Below are 13215 nucleotides of genomic sequence, written 5' to 3' on the forward strand. Positions count from 1 at the left end.
GGAAAGGGCATGTTCACCACTGTGTTACATGGCCTTTCCTTTTAACAACACTCAGTAAATGTTTGGGAACTGAGGAGATCAATTTTTGAAGCTTTTCAGGTGGAATTATTTTCCATTCTTGCTTGATGTACAGCTTAAGTTGTTCAACAGTCCGGGGGTCTCCATTGTGGTATTTTAGGCTTCATAATGTGCCACACATTTTCAATGGGAGACAGGTCTGGACTACAGGCAGGCACTCTTTTACTATGAAGCCACGTTGATGTAACACGTGGCTTGGCATTGTCTTGCTGAAATAAGCAGGGGCGTCCATGGTAACGTTGCTTGGATGGCAACATATGTTGCTCCAAAACTTGTATGTACCTTTCAGCATTAATGGCGCCTTCACAGATGTGTAAGTTACCCATGCCTTGGGCACTAATACACCCCATACCATCACAGATGCTGGCTTTTGAACTTTGCGCCTATAACAATCCGGATGGTTCTTTTCCTCTTTGGTCCGGAGACGTCCACAGTTTCCAAAAACAATTTGAAATGTGGACTCGTCAGACCACAGAACACTTTTCCACTTTGTATCAGTCCATCTTAGATGAGCTCAGGCCCAGCGAAGCCGACGGCGTTTCTGGGTGTTGTTGATAAACGGTTTTTGCCTTGCATAGGAAAGTTTTAACTTGCACTTACAGATGTAGCGACCAACTGTAGTTACTGACAGTGGGTTTCTGAAGTGTTCCTGAGCCCATGTGGTGATATCCTTTACACACTGAGGTCGCTTGTTGATGCAGTACAGCCTGAGGGATCGAAGGTCACGGGCTTAGCTGCTTACGTGCAGTGATTTCTTCAGATTCTCTGAACCTTTTGATGATATTACGGACTGTAGATGGTGAAATCCCTAAATTCCTTGCAATAGCTGGTTGAGAAAGGTTTTTCTTAAACTGTTCAACAATTTCCTCACGCTTTTGTTGACAAAGTGGTGACCCTCGCCCCATCCTTGTTTGTGAATGACTGAGCATTTCATGGAATCTACTTTTATACCCAATCATGGCACCCACCTGTTCCCAATTTGCCTGTTCACCTGTGGGATGTTCCAAATAAGTGTTTGATGAGCATTCCTCAACTTTAATCAGTATTTATTGCCACCTTTCCCAACTTCTTTGTCACGTGTTGCTGGCATCCAATTCTAAAGTTAATGGTTATTTGCACACAAAAAAAAAGTTTATCAGTTTGAACATCAAATATGTTGTCTTTGTAGCATATTCAACTGAATATGGGTTGAAAATGATTTGCAAATCATTGTATTCCGTTTATATTTACATCTAACACAATTTCCCAACTCATATGGAAACGGGGTTTGTACAAGGCAGAAAAGCATGATGACATGATTAGCTACACAACCAAAAAAAAATCCTGCTTGGATTGGCCCCCATCCTCAAACACTTGTTGCTTCTTTTCCTTTGGGTTCGCCCCCAACCCCATGCACTCTCTGACCCATTGGACTTATCTGATTTTTTACTATAAAGAGAGTGAACAATTATTAATTGGGGCTCACTTTTGCAGAAGCTTGCTGGTGGAGGCGCCCGCTCGTGGTGTTTACGTACGCAATCATCAATGCTTTTGCAGGATTAACACGCTGTAACGTTTACAAGTGACCTGTTTTGAATAGACTTTGTTAAATCTTTCAGAAGACCCGACCCGACCTCTGACTCTTCCATATAACAAGTCTAGCCTTAGGGCCACAATTAAATAAAGTAACATAACAAACACATTACATAATTTTTATATTACGTGATATATTATTCATGTTTCTATTGTAAACAAAGAGATCATACTTTCTGTTTTCTTTTTGGAATTAAAACATGTCAATGCCTCCCTAAAAAATAGTCAAATACAAGTTAAGTATGAAAAAACTCAACTACATAGTTTTTTTTCTGACTCACATTCACACACATGCATATATACATACATATATAGATATATATACATACACATATATATATATATATATATATATATATATATATATATATATATATATATATATATATATATGTATATATATTTATATATATATATATATATACATACATACAGTATGTGTGTATATACTGTAGATCTATATGTGTACGTGTATGTGTATGTATATATATATACAGTGTATATATATATATATATATATATTGGATACTGGGACATTTTTTGAAGCAAAAAGTATCACGACAGACTGACAACAACACGAGCTGTGATGAAACGTGTGATGATTCAGGTTTGTGCTGGTTTGGTAAATCTTAGCATACTATCAGTAAAGTTATGTACAAAGAAAGTGAACAATAGCAAAATAATTTGAAACATCTTTTTTTTGTTTGATTGCATAAAGAGACAAGCATTTCTCTCCATAGTTACATATCCAAACAAGCTTGGATTAAAAATAATTTTAAATTAAGTTGTGTTGAGTTGAGTTTGAGTTCATCCCGAACAGTAGGAAGTAGGAAGAAGCAGAGTTTATTTAATCCTACCCCTTTTCCTTTACATTGCAATTTCTAACACTTTTGTTCAGTTCCTGTTCTCAATTTATTCACAATATACTCCGTAAGTAATAACATTATAAAAAAATAAATAAGTTTATATATATATATATATATATATATATATATATATAAGTTTAAAAAAAACCTGAGCAGCTGAATATAAGACGACCACCGCACCACCAAAGTCTGACTTTCTAGAAGCATCAGTGCACAGAAGTTCGCATGATTAAGAATTCCAGTCCAAAAACATGGAAGGCTGTTTTTTTTTGTTTGTTTGTTTGTTTTTTAAACCTCGCCACCACCACATCAAGTTAAGCAGATTCACAAATTATACCGGGATCCCGAGGCGTTCCCGGCTGGCCTGGGAACGCCTCGGGATCCCCCGGGAGGAGCTGGACGAAGTGGCTGGGGAGAGGAAGCTTTCCTGCTTAGGCTGCTGCCCCCGCGACCCGACCTCGGATAAGCGGAAGAAGATGGATGGATGGATGGATAGTGAAGTAAGTTGTATTTCATATGGTGAGATAGATAATATTATCAATTAATTTAGAATGTTTATCATGGTTCTTCTTCCTGTACTTTGTAAACACTTTCAGTTTGAATAGTTTCTTGAATTGGATCATATTAGTACATTGTTTGATTTGTTTTCTTAATCCATTCCATAATTTAATTCCACATACTGATATACGAAAGGTCTTAAGTGGTATGTGCATACAAATGTTTTAAATTACATTTTTCTCTAAGGTATATTCATTTTATTTTATTGAGAAGAATTGTTGTACGTTCTTGGGTAGCAGATTATAGTTTGCTTTGTGTATAATTTTAGCTGTTCGCAAATTCACTATGTTGTGGAATTTCAATATTTTTGATTCAATAAATAAAGGGTTTGAGTGTTCTCTATATCCAACACTATGTATTATTCTAACTGCTCTTTTTTGTAACACAGTTAATGAATGAAGCGTACGTTTGTAATTATTTCCCCATATTTCTGCACAATAACTCAGATATGGTAACACTAGCGAGCAGTGGAGAATATGAAGTGATTTTTGGCCCAGGACTGTACATAAATGCTTATTTTGAAAATGTAATTTTGTTAATAGATTATATGCAATCTGTTGTGTTCCCTAATTTTCATAAATGAAGGTGTGTGTTGCTGAGCCCGACCTGGACATAATCTGGACTGGACCTGGTTTTAAGAACCCTTTAAACAATCTAATTTCATTGACAACCTGGTCTGGTGAAGATAAGGTCCTTTTAAAAAAAAAAATAATAATAATAATAAGATAAATAAATAAAAAACATTTTCTTGAATAAAAAAGAAAGTAAAACAATATAAAAACAATTACATAAAAAATAGTAATTAATGAAAATGTTAGTGGACCAGCAGCACACACAATCATGTGTGCTTCAAGGACTGTATCCCTTGCAGACTGTACTGTTCTATATTGTAGGAACCAGAATATCAAAGGCCTACTGAAATGAAATGTTCTTATTTAAACGGGGATAGCAGGTCCATTCTATGTGTCATACTTGATCATTTCGCGATATTGCCATATTTTTGCTGAAAGTATTTAGTTGAGAAAATCGATGATAAAGTTCGCAACTTTTGGTCGCTGATAAAAAAAACCTTGCCTGTACCGGAAGTAGCGTGACGTCGCAGGTTGAAAGGCTCCTCACATTTCCCCATTGTTTACACCAGCAGCGAGAGCGATTCGGACCGAGAAAGCGACGATTACCCCATTAATTTGAGCGAGGATGAAAGATTTGTGGATGAGGAACGTAAGAGTGAAGGACTAGCGTGCAGTGCAGGACGTATCTTTTTTCGCTCTGACCGTAACTTAGGTACAAGGGCTCATTGGATTCCACACTTTCTCCTTTTTCTATTGTGGATCAAGGATTTGTATTTTAAACCACCTCGGATACTATATCCTCTTGAAAATGAGAGTCAAGAACGCGAAATGGACATTCACAGTGACTTTTATCTCCACGACAATACATCGGCGAAGCACTTTAGCTACGGAGCTAACGTGATAGCATCGTGCTTAAATGCAGATAGAAACAAAAGAAATCAGCCCCTGACTGGAAGGATAGACAGAAGATCAACAATACTACCAAACTCTAGACCTGTAACCACACGGTTAATGCTGTACCGCCTGGCAAAGCCTAGCAATGCTGTTGCTAACGACGCCATTGAAGCTAACTTAGCTACGGGACCTCGACAGAGCTATGCTAAAAACATTAGCTATCCACCTACGCCAGCCCTCATCTGCTCATCAACACCCGTGCTCACCTGCGTTCCAGCGACCGACGGCGCGACAAAGGACTTCACCCGATCATCGATGCGGTCGGCAGCTAGCGTCGGATAGCGCGTCTGCTATCCAACTCAAAGTCCTCCTGGTTGTGTTGCTGCAGCCAGCCGCTAATACACCGATCCCACCTACAGCTTTCTTCTTTGCAGTCTTCATTGTTCATTAAACAAATTGCAAAAGATTCACCAACACAGATGTCCACAATACTGTGGAATTTTGCGATGAAAACAGAGCTGTTTGTATTGTGATACAGTGTGTCCCAATACTTCCGCTTCAACCATTGACGTCACGCGCAAACGTCATCATACCTAGACGTTTTCAACCGGAAGTTTCCCGGGAAATTTACAGTTGCACTTTATAAGTTAACCCAGCTGTATTGGCATGTGTTGCAATGTTAAGATTTCATCATTGATGTATAAACTATCAGACTCCGTGGTCGGTAGTAGTGAGTTTCAGTAGGCCTTTAATAACAGAAAGAAACAACCCCTTTTGTGTGAATGAGTGTAAATGGGGGAGGGAGGTATTTTGGATTGGTGCACTAATTGGTAGTGTATCTTGTGTTTTTTATGTTGATTTAATTTTAAAAAAATAAAAACACTAGCAAGCAGTAGAGAATATGGAGTGATTTTTGGTCCAATGCAGGTTTAGCTTTATTCACGTGTTTCTTGCCACCTTATGTTGCATATTTTTTATATGAGATTTCCAGTTCATTTTATTATCAATCACTATACCTAGAAATTTGGTTTCATTTGGTCTTTCAATTTCTGTTTTGACTATTTGTAATTGTGTTTGACCTTCTTTTCTACTGTTACCAAATAGCTTTATTTTTTAGTTTTACTGGGGTTTTAGGATAGTCTGTTTTTATCTAACCATATTGTAAATGTATTCATTACATCTGTTAATAATTTAAAAACTACAATAGTTAGACCAAACATTTTACAGCACAAACCATCACAGATGTAGCACAAACAAATGGGGAAAGTTTGGAGAGCTTTTGACATAGTATGGGGTCTAGTTATGATTAAAGACACGACATAAATTGTTAATAACTTCAGAACTATAATAGTTAAACCAAACATGTTTGCAGCACAAGCATAGCACAAACAATTGGAACTGATTTGGGGAGGTTTTGAGCAGGTGGGGGAGGGCTGGTTAAATAGTTAGGTCAATACTTTTTACAGCAGAAACCAGCACAAACGACTTGAACACGTTTGGGGTGATTTGTATTTTAGAATAACTTAAAATCCGTAACGGCACAAACGAAAATGTTTGCAGCAAAAACCAGCACTAACGGAGCGCAAACGATTGGGACACGTTTGAGGAGATCTGGACAAGGTGGGGGGGGGGGCCAACTTCACACAGGTTAAAAACATTACCTATTTTTTCCAGTTCAAAAGCCTTTACAACCCACAGAAAAATGAACCCCCACAATTCCAGAAGAACTGAACAACGCTTAGAAATACCTTCTCAGTAGATTGTGCCGTGCCAAAGAAGATGGGTACAAAGGCCAGCCAGACGATGCATGTGGTGTACATGGTGAAGCCAATGGGCTTGGCCTCATTGAAGGTCTCAGGAACTCCCCTGCTTTTGATGGCGTACACCGTGCAGGTGATCATCAAGACCAGACTGTAGCTCAAACACAGGATGAGGGACAGGTCGGACATGTCACACTTGAGAACCCCCCGGGCAAACTCAGGATTCGGAGGCTTCTGCTCTTCGTAGTCGATGATGGTATGAGGCGGCATCACACCAAACCAAATGAACACACCGAGTACCTAGAAAGGAACACCTGTAATTACTTTGGGACCTTCTTGGTTTTAAAGGACCCATATGTAATAATTTCATGTCAAGACATCATTAAATGGCCCTGATATGTCAAAGGGCAATAATAAATCATGTTCTTTTCGAATACCTCTATAACTGATAACAGTAGTTCGGGATAAGCTCATTTCAAAATTCCCAAATCTTGTTATTGTTTTCATTTTTCGATGTCCCGCCCTCTACCGTTTGACCAATTAGAAAGTCTGTGAGTGTGTCACATTCAGGTTGCCAGTTAAGCACCGCCCTCTTCGTCTGGTAGTGCCACTGGTAAAGTTACTAAATATGTCAGACCTTAGTAAATCTAAAAGGCGTCGTTACGATTCTAAACTTATTCATGACAAAGCCAGGAACAAAACGAGGATTTGTATCGGGATTCCTTCGAAAGATGGAGACGATTGAAGGCGGAGAAGATTTTTTCATCTGATGCCAAACTTGCTCATTTCCTCCTTTATATGTAAGTCAGGCATTTACGTTTTCTTATTACTTGTAATAAATATAAATGGACATTTCATATGTAAACTATATTGTCCAGTACAGTCTATGACCTTGTCTAACAAAGCTAGTATGTACGTGCAACAAATGCTTAGTGTGATGTTGCATAGCTCCTAGTGTAATGCTTAGCATGCTTAGCAATGACACATTGACATACAGGCTAATGGGGGGAAAAATATTCCCGTTAGCTTGTATTTCGATGTATATTCAAACTGACAGGGCAAAATATATTTTCGACAAATAAAACCTATGTGTATATTGTAGGCTGACCATATTCTGAAATCCCAAAAAGAGGACACATATATGCGTGCCAAGGCGGGCAGCACGCCAAGGCCGGGACTAGGTGAACATTTGCTAATGATACTCGAACTTGCTTTATAAATAATATATTTTTTTAAATAAAGCATTTTTTCTCCTGTGTTGACAGCAGTGTTGGCGCTAGGAATTTTCAAAATGGGGTGCCAGGCACCCCATCAAGTCATAAAAATGGGGTCCCACAGTAAATTTTTGGGGTCCCACTTTTTTGTAAGCATTTTGAAAACAAATGACAAATGTATGCATTATCCTGTTATATCTCACATTCTATATTGTGTTGTGGAAAAAGGTTGTCATAAACGTTACTTAATTCATTAAAAAAGATAATACAAAAGAAAACAAATGTGTATACATATGTAAATGTATTCAGTTCAAAACATTCATTCACTTTCTTCTTTCCTTCATGGATCTAAACTTTACCGCTGCTGGTAGTTTTTTTCTATGTTTTTATTGAATAAGTTGTTGGTGTATTTATTTCAGTATAAAAGTGTAAAAAGTGTTTTGCTTGGGTCATGAAATGATGATAATGGTGTGCCAGGGCATATATACATTTTATATTTAACGCTTAAATCTCTTGAGTCTACATCAACTTCAGATCTATTCCTCATTTCAAAATGTATTAGTTTTTTTATGTTGTTTTTGTTTGTTTGTTTGTTTGTTTTCCGCCCTTTTTTGTCAAACAAAACTGTTTTTTATGGCAAACACACAAAATATGCAAAATCTTCCACCAAAAATATTTTTCAAAGTGGAATATTTGATGTGAAGTAATCGGAACCTTTGATAGGTCAATAATTCATAATAACATTGATTTTGATTCAATATTATGTTTAGAGCAATGACCGTTTAAAAGAAAAAAAAAACAGCTTTGTTTTATTAGTCAACATTGCAACTTTTTCTAAATTACATTTCACCTATAAGCTTTTTTATTTCACTTTTGTTATGTTTTTGTTTATTTTAATAGTATTTTTAGAATGTGCTGTGGGCCTTTAAAACATTAGCTGTGGGCCGCAAATGGTAAAAAAAATTTAAAAAAAAATAATAATCTGCGTCCTTTCTGATTTCAATGCGTTAAAAAGACACAAAAAGTGTGTTAACGCCAACACTGCTTGACAGTATATCAAAATAAGTCACACTTATATTCTGTAACATTCACAGTTTTGGAAAAAAAATTGCTGAGGTAGAAATATTCAAAATAACCTCTTGTATATAATCTAAACATAAATAATCCCTCAAAACAAGTTAATTAAATGTAAACAAAAAACAGCAGACGAGCTGTTTTGTGCTTTGTAGTGTCGATATGGGCTTGTAAATCTTTGGCCCCTTTATTTGCCACAGATACATACGTTGCTGCTTTGCACACAGTACATTCTGCTTTCCATGTGTCACGGCCAGGACGAAAACACAAATACTTTTTCCGCAAAATCATCCGTGAAGTTGCATTTACGTTTCGGCATTTCTTGTTTTCATGTCTCTCTCCACTCACTAGCTCTCTCGCTCTGTCTCTGCCCCTCCCTCACGAATGTTGCTATGTGCGCGCACCTTCAGTTTTTTGCTTTTTAACCCCTTCTTAACTTAACCCTGGACGTACATTGAAAATACACGCAACCCTAATTCAAAATGTCGGACATTTGAGGCATTTAAGAAACCCCGCCCGGACACCCCGGACACCCCCGCAAAAGAGGACATGTCCGGGGAAAAGAGGACGTATGGTCAGCCTAGTATATGGGTAGTGTCAGTGCCTATTTCATTCTCAATATGCTGATACGCTGAGGAAATGGGTTCCAACATTAGCAAGGCTGTCATCATGGCAATGTGAAAAGTATTGAGACAGCCAAATCACATGATAAAATAATTCCTCATTCGTGTAGCCTATAGGCATACCTTGGTAAAATGTCTCCTCTTTAGTTTTGGGCGTACAGTATTAGGCTGCTAAGCATGCTTTACCTATTTTCACCAGTAGAACCATTGCTAGTGTTGGTTGTAGTTTGTTTTAGTCTTTGTTTTCTGATAGTACTGACAATAACCATATGATTGCCATTTGTTGTGTTATTGTACGCAGGCAAGACCTACTTCTTCCTGAAAATAGCCCATTTTCTGTGTAAAATGTGTTGGTTAGAGATTTGTTATTGACAAAACGCTTGTCTATTTAGCTATTATAGTCCCAGCACCTCAACCCCTAGTAAAGGGCAGTGCAAGTTTGAAGTTCCTTGGAGTAGCCCAGTCGATGGAGCTGGATTCGGCTGGGTATCTGGCAACCTCAGTCAGGGAGAGAGGGACTACAGAATTTTGACCGTGATTGCAGTACCATTTCTGGCCACATTATTAAAATATGGCTCTTTTTAGTAAAGAAGTGCACACTCACCTGCACTGAGATGAGTATGAAGGTGATAATAAGTTGAGAAGTAGGACTGATGAACTTGGGGGGAGTGACCGACTTTTTGCCTTGCTCAAAGATGCGATAAATCCGGTTGGTTTTGGTCAGCATGGCGGCGTAGCTGATGCACATGCCGAGCCCAAGAAGCAACCTGCGGAAGGCGCACACGGCCACGCTGGGCTCGGCAATCATAAGGAAGGTAATGAGGTAGATGAGGAAGATGCCCGTCAGCAGCACGTAGCTGAGCTCTCTGCCCGAGGCTCGAACAATGGGTGTGTCATTGAAGCGGACGAATGTGCCAATGACCCCCGTGGTGGCCAGGATGCCAAGGATTGCCAGGAAGACGGGGATTATGGCCCAGGGAGAGCTCCACTCCAGCTTGATGATGGGTGTGGGCCGGCATCCTGTACGGTTCTTAGAGGGTCTCATATCGAAGGGGCACATGTCACAGCTGAACTCGTCCAGCAGATACTGGTAGCCGTCACAGAGCTCACAGTGCCAGCAGCAGGGAACACCCTTCACCATCTTTTTCCTCTCACCAGACTCGCAGGGGAAGCTGCATACGGACTCTGGGATCCTGCGCTCACCGCCTGACCACTGCATCTCCTCTGGCTGGGATAGAAGAACTTACTGTTAGAGTTCCAACTACAGTTCATTAGGTCAAGAAATGTTCTGCTAAAATGTTCAATTCCTTGTTGTGAGTTGTACCAATACCCAGGGGCGTCGAAAGGGGAAAATGGGGATGTTTACCGGGACCCCAAGCAGTTATATCCAAAAAAACACATCATAAATGTTAAGATAAAATATATACCGTATTTTTCGGACTATAAGTTGCAGTTTTTTTTCATAGTTTGGCCGGACTTATACTCAGGAGCGACTTATGTGTGAAATTATTAACACATTACCGTAAAATATCAAATAATATTATTTAGCTCATTCACGTAAGAGATTAGACGTATAAAATTTCATGGGATTTAGCGATTAGGAGTGACAGATTGTTTGGTAAACGTATAGCATGTTCTATATGTTATAGTTATTTGAATGACTCTTACCATGATATGTTACGTTAACATACCAAGCACGTTCTCAGTTGGTTATTTATGCCTCATATAACGTACACTTATTCAGCCTGTTGTTCACTATTCTTTATTGAGAGGGCATGGATAAAAACACAGGGAACATTTATTGTTTATTCTTTTAGAGAAGAACCAAGGCCAATTCTAGGGCATTTTATTCTACCTGTCAGGAATCGAAACTGAAAGTTAACTTGGTGTACGTGCCTAGCCTATACATAATACATACATGTGTAAGAGGGCATGGATACAAACACAGGGAACATTTATTGTTGATCCTTTTAGAGCAGAACCCAGGCCAATTTTAGGGTGTTTTAGTCTACTTGGCAGGAATCGAAACTGAAAGTTAACTTCGCGTTCATGCTTAGCATATACATAGTACAACATAAGTGTGTGAGAGGGCATGGATACAAACACAGGGAACATTTATTGTTTATCCTTTTAGAGCAGAACGAAGGCCAATTCTAAGGCATTTTATTCAACCTGTCAGGAATCGAAACTGAAAGTTAACTTGACGTACGTGCCTAGCCTATACATAATACATACATGTGTAAGAGGGCATGGATACTAACACAGGGAACATTTATTGTTGATCCTTTTAGAGCACAACCCCGGGCAATTTTAGTGATTTAGTCTACTTGGCAGGAATCGAAACTGAAAGTTAACTTGATGTGCGTGCCTAGCATATACGTAGTACAACATAAGTGTGTGAGAGGGCATGGATACAAACACAGGAAGTATTTATTGTTTATCCTTTTAGAGCACAACCAAGGCCAATTTAAGGGTGTTTTAGTCTACTTGGCAGGTATCGAAACTGAAAGTTAACTTGACGTGCGTGTCTAGCATATGTGTACAGCTCTGGTAATGGGTACATTCGCACCCACCTGCACAAATGTACTTCAAGTATAATACATGTGTACACAACTTTTTCTCTGTGTAATAATCCATCCATCTTCTACCGCGGGGGCAGCAGCCCAATCAGGCCTCAAAGTCGGTCCCGTCCATCGCTGCTTGCAGCTTTAATTTTAAATTGCCTTTCAAATGTCTATTCTTGGTGTTGGGTTTTATCAAATAAATTTCCCCCAAAAATGCGACTTATACTCCAGTGCGACTTTTATATATGTTTTTTTCCTTCTTTATTATGCATTTTCGGCCGGTGCGACTTATACTCCGAAAAATACGGCATGTAAAAAAAAAAAAATAACACACTAAATCTACCTGTGGCTGCAAAGGAGAAAGTTATGTACAACTTTCACTTTTGCATACCATTGCTCATAACTGTGGTGCATTCAAGGACCCCCAATTAAGGTTAGAAACTTTAAAACATGATTAAAACACCTATGCCAGGTGGTTTTCACCTGAGCAAATACATTTCTGGGATTTACATTATGCTGAGTTTATCTGAGTTTCATGGGTCTCAGGGTAGCTTCAGCATTGTCTTTGGGTGTTTTCCTAATCCAAAGCAGGCACATGTTTGGGTGATTTTCACCCAGCAGTAGTAATAGAAGGTAAAGTTGGTTTTGGGTGGATTCTACCCAGGGAAAATGTTAGTGTATACCAGACCTGGGCATTCTGCGGCCTGCGGGCCACATCCGGCCCTTTGTGCGTCCCTGTCTGGCCCGCGTGAGGCCAATCATAAATTACAAAATACATTTTAAAAAGTATCTATGTCGAGTGTGCAATACAACGGTGCTGCTTTTGTTTTGAAAAGCGTTATTTATATTACTTCCGTGTGGACGTATGCGCGTGCGTGATTGTGAGTGAATGTGAACAGCTGCAATCACAAATTACAAAATAAAGTTGAAAAAACATCTATGTCGTGCGCACAATACAACTGTGCTGCTTTTATTTTGAAAAGTGTTATTTATATGCGTATGTCCGTGTGTAACCTGTGAGTGAAGGTGCACAGCAACAAGTGATGCACGGTTTACACCCGAGACGCTAAAAAGAGAAAAGTTGATGACGAATGGCGTGTTTTCAACAAGACATGGACTGCCAAGCAACGTTCCCTCTAAGGTGCGCGCTTGCGCAATTGCGCACTGCTCAAGCGTCCTCTGCGCACAGCAAATATATGCCGCGCACCAAATCAAATCCCATCTGAATTCTAAACAAAATAAACACATTTATTCTGTGTAATTTTGCAATGCAACTCTGAGTGACAGTGACAACAAGCGGCCCTAACGGTGTTCGTCAACACCGTTCAATTGAACACCGTTCAATTATTGTAACGTCTATCAAGATGCTTCGAGGACAGGAATTATATCGATCACTTTATTGAGCAAAACTGTTTGTATTCGGCCATAACCACACCAAAA

General features: G+C 39.0%; 1 protein-coding gene across 1 annotated transcript in view; it reads right to left on the bottom strand.

Moving 5' to 3' along the window:
- The window catches only part of grm6b (glutamate receptor, metabotropic 6b), a 96412-nt gene that overhangs the window by 10500 nt on the left and 72697 nt on the right, over nt 1-13215 (bottom strand). The window contains exons 10-11 of the mRNA XM_062046151.1: nt 9816-10439; nt 6289-6600 (exon numbers count right to left, since the gene is read on the bottom strand). Coding sequence (XP_061902135.1) covers nt 6289-6600; nt 9816-10439 — 936 coding nt within the window. The remainder of the gene's footprint in view (nt 1-6288; nt 6601-9815; nt 10440-13215) is intronic.

Source organism: Entelurus aequoreus, linkage group LG01 (genome assembly GCF_033978785.1).
Source record: "Entelurus aequoreus isolate RoL-2023_Sb linkage group LG01, RoL_Eaeq_v1.1, whole genome shotgun sequence".
Classification (NCBI taxonomy): Eukaryota; Metazoa; Chordata; class Actinopteri; order Syngnathiformes; family Syngnathidae; genus Entelurus; species Entelurus aequoreus.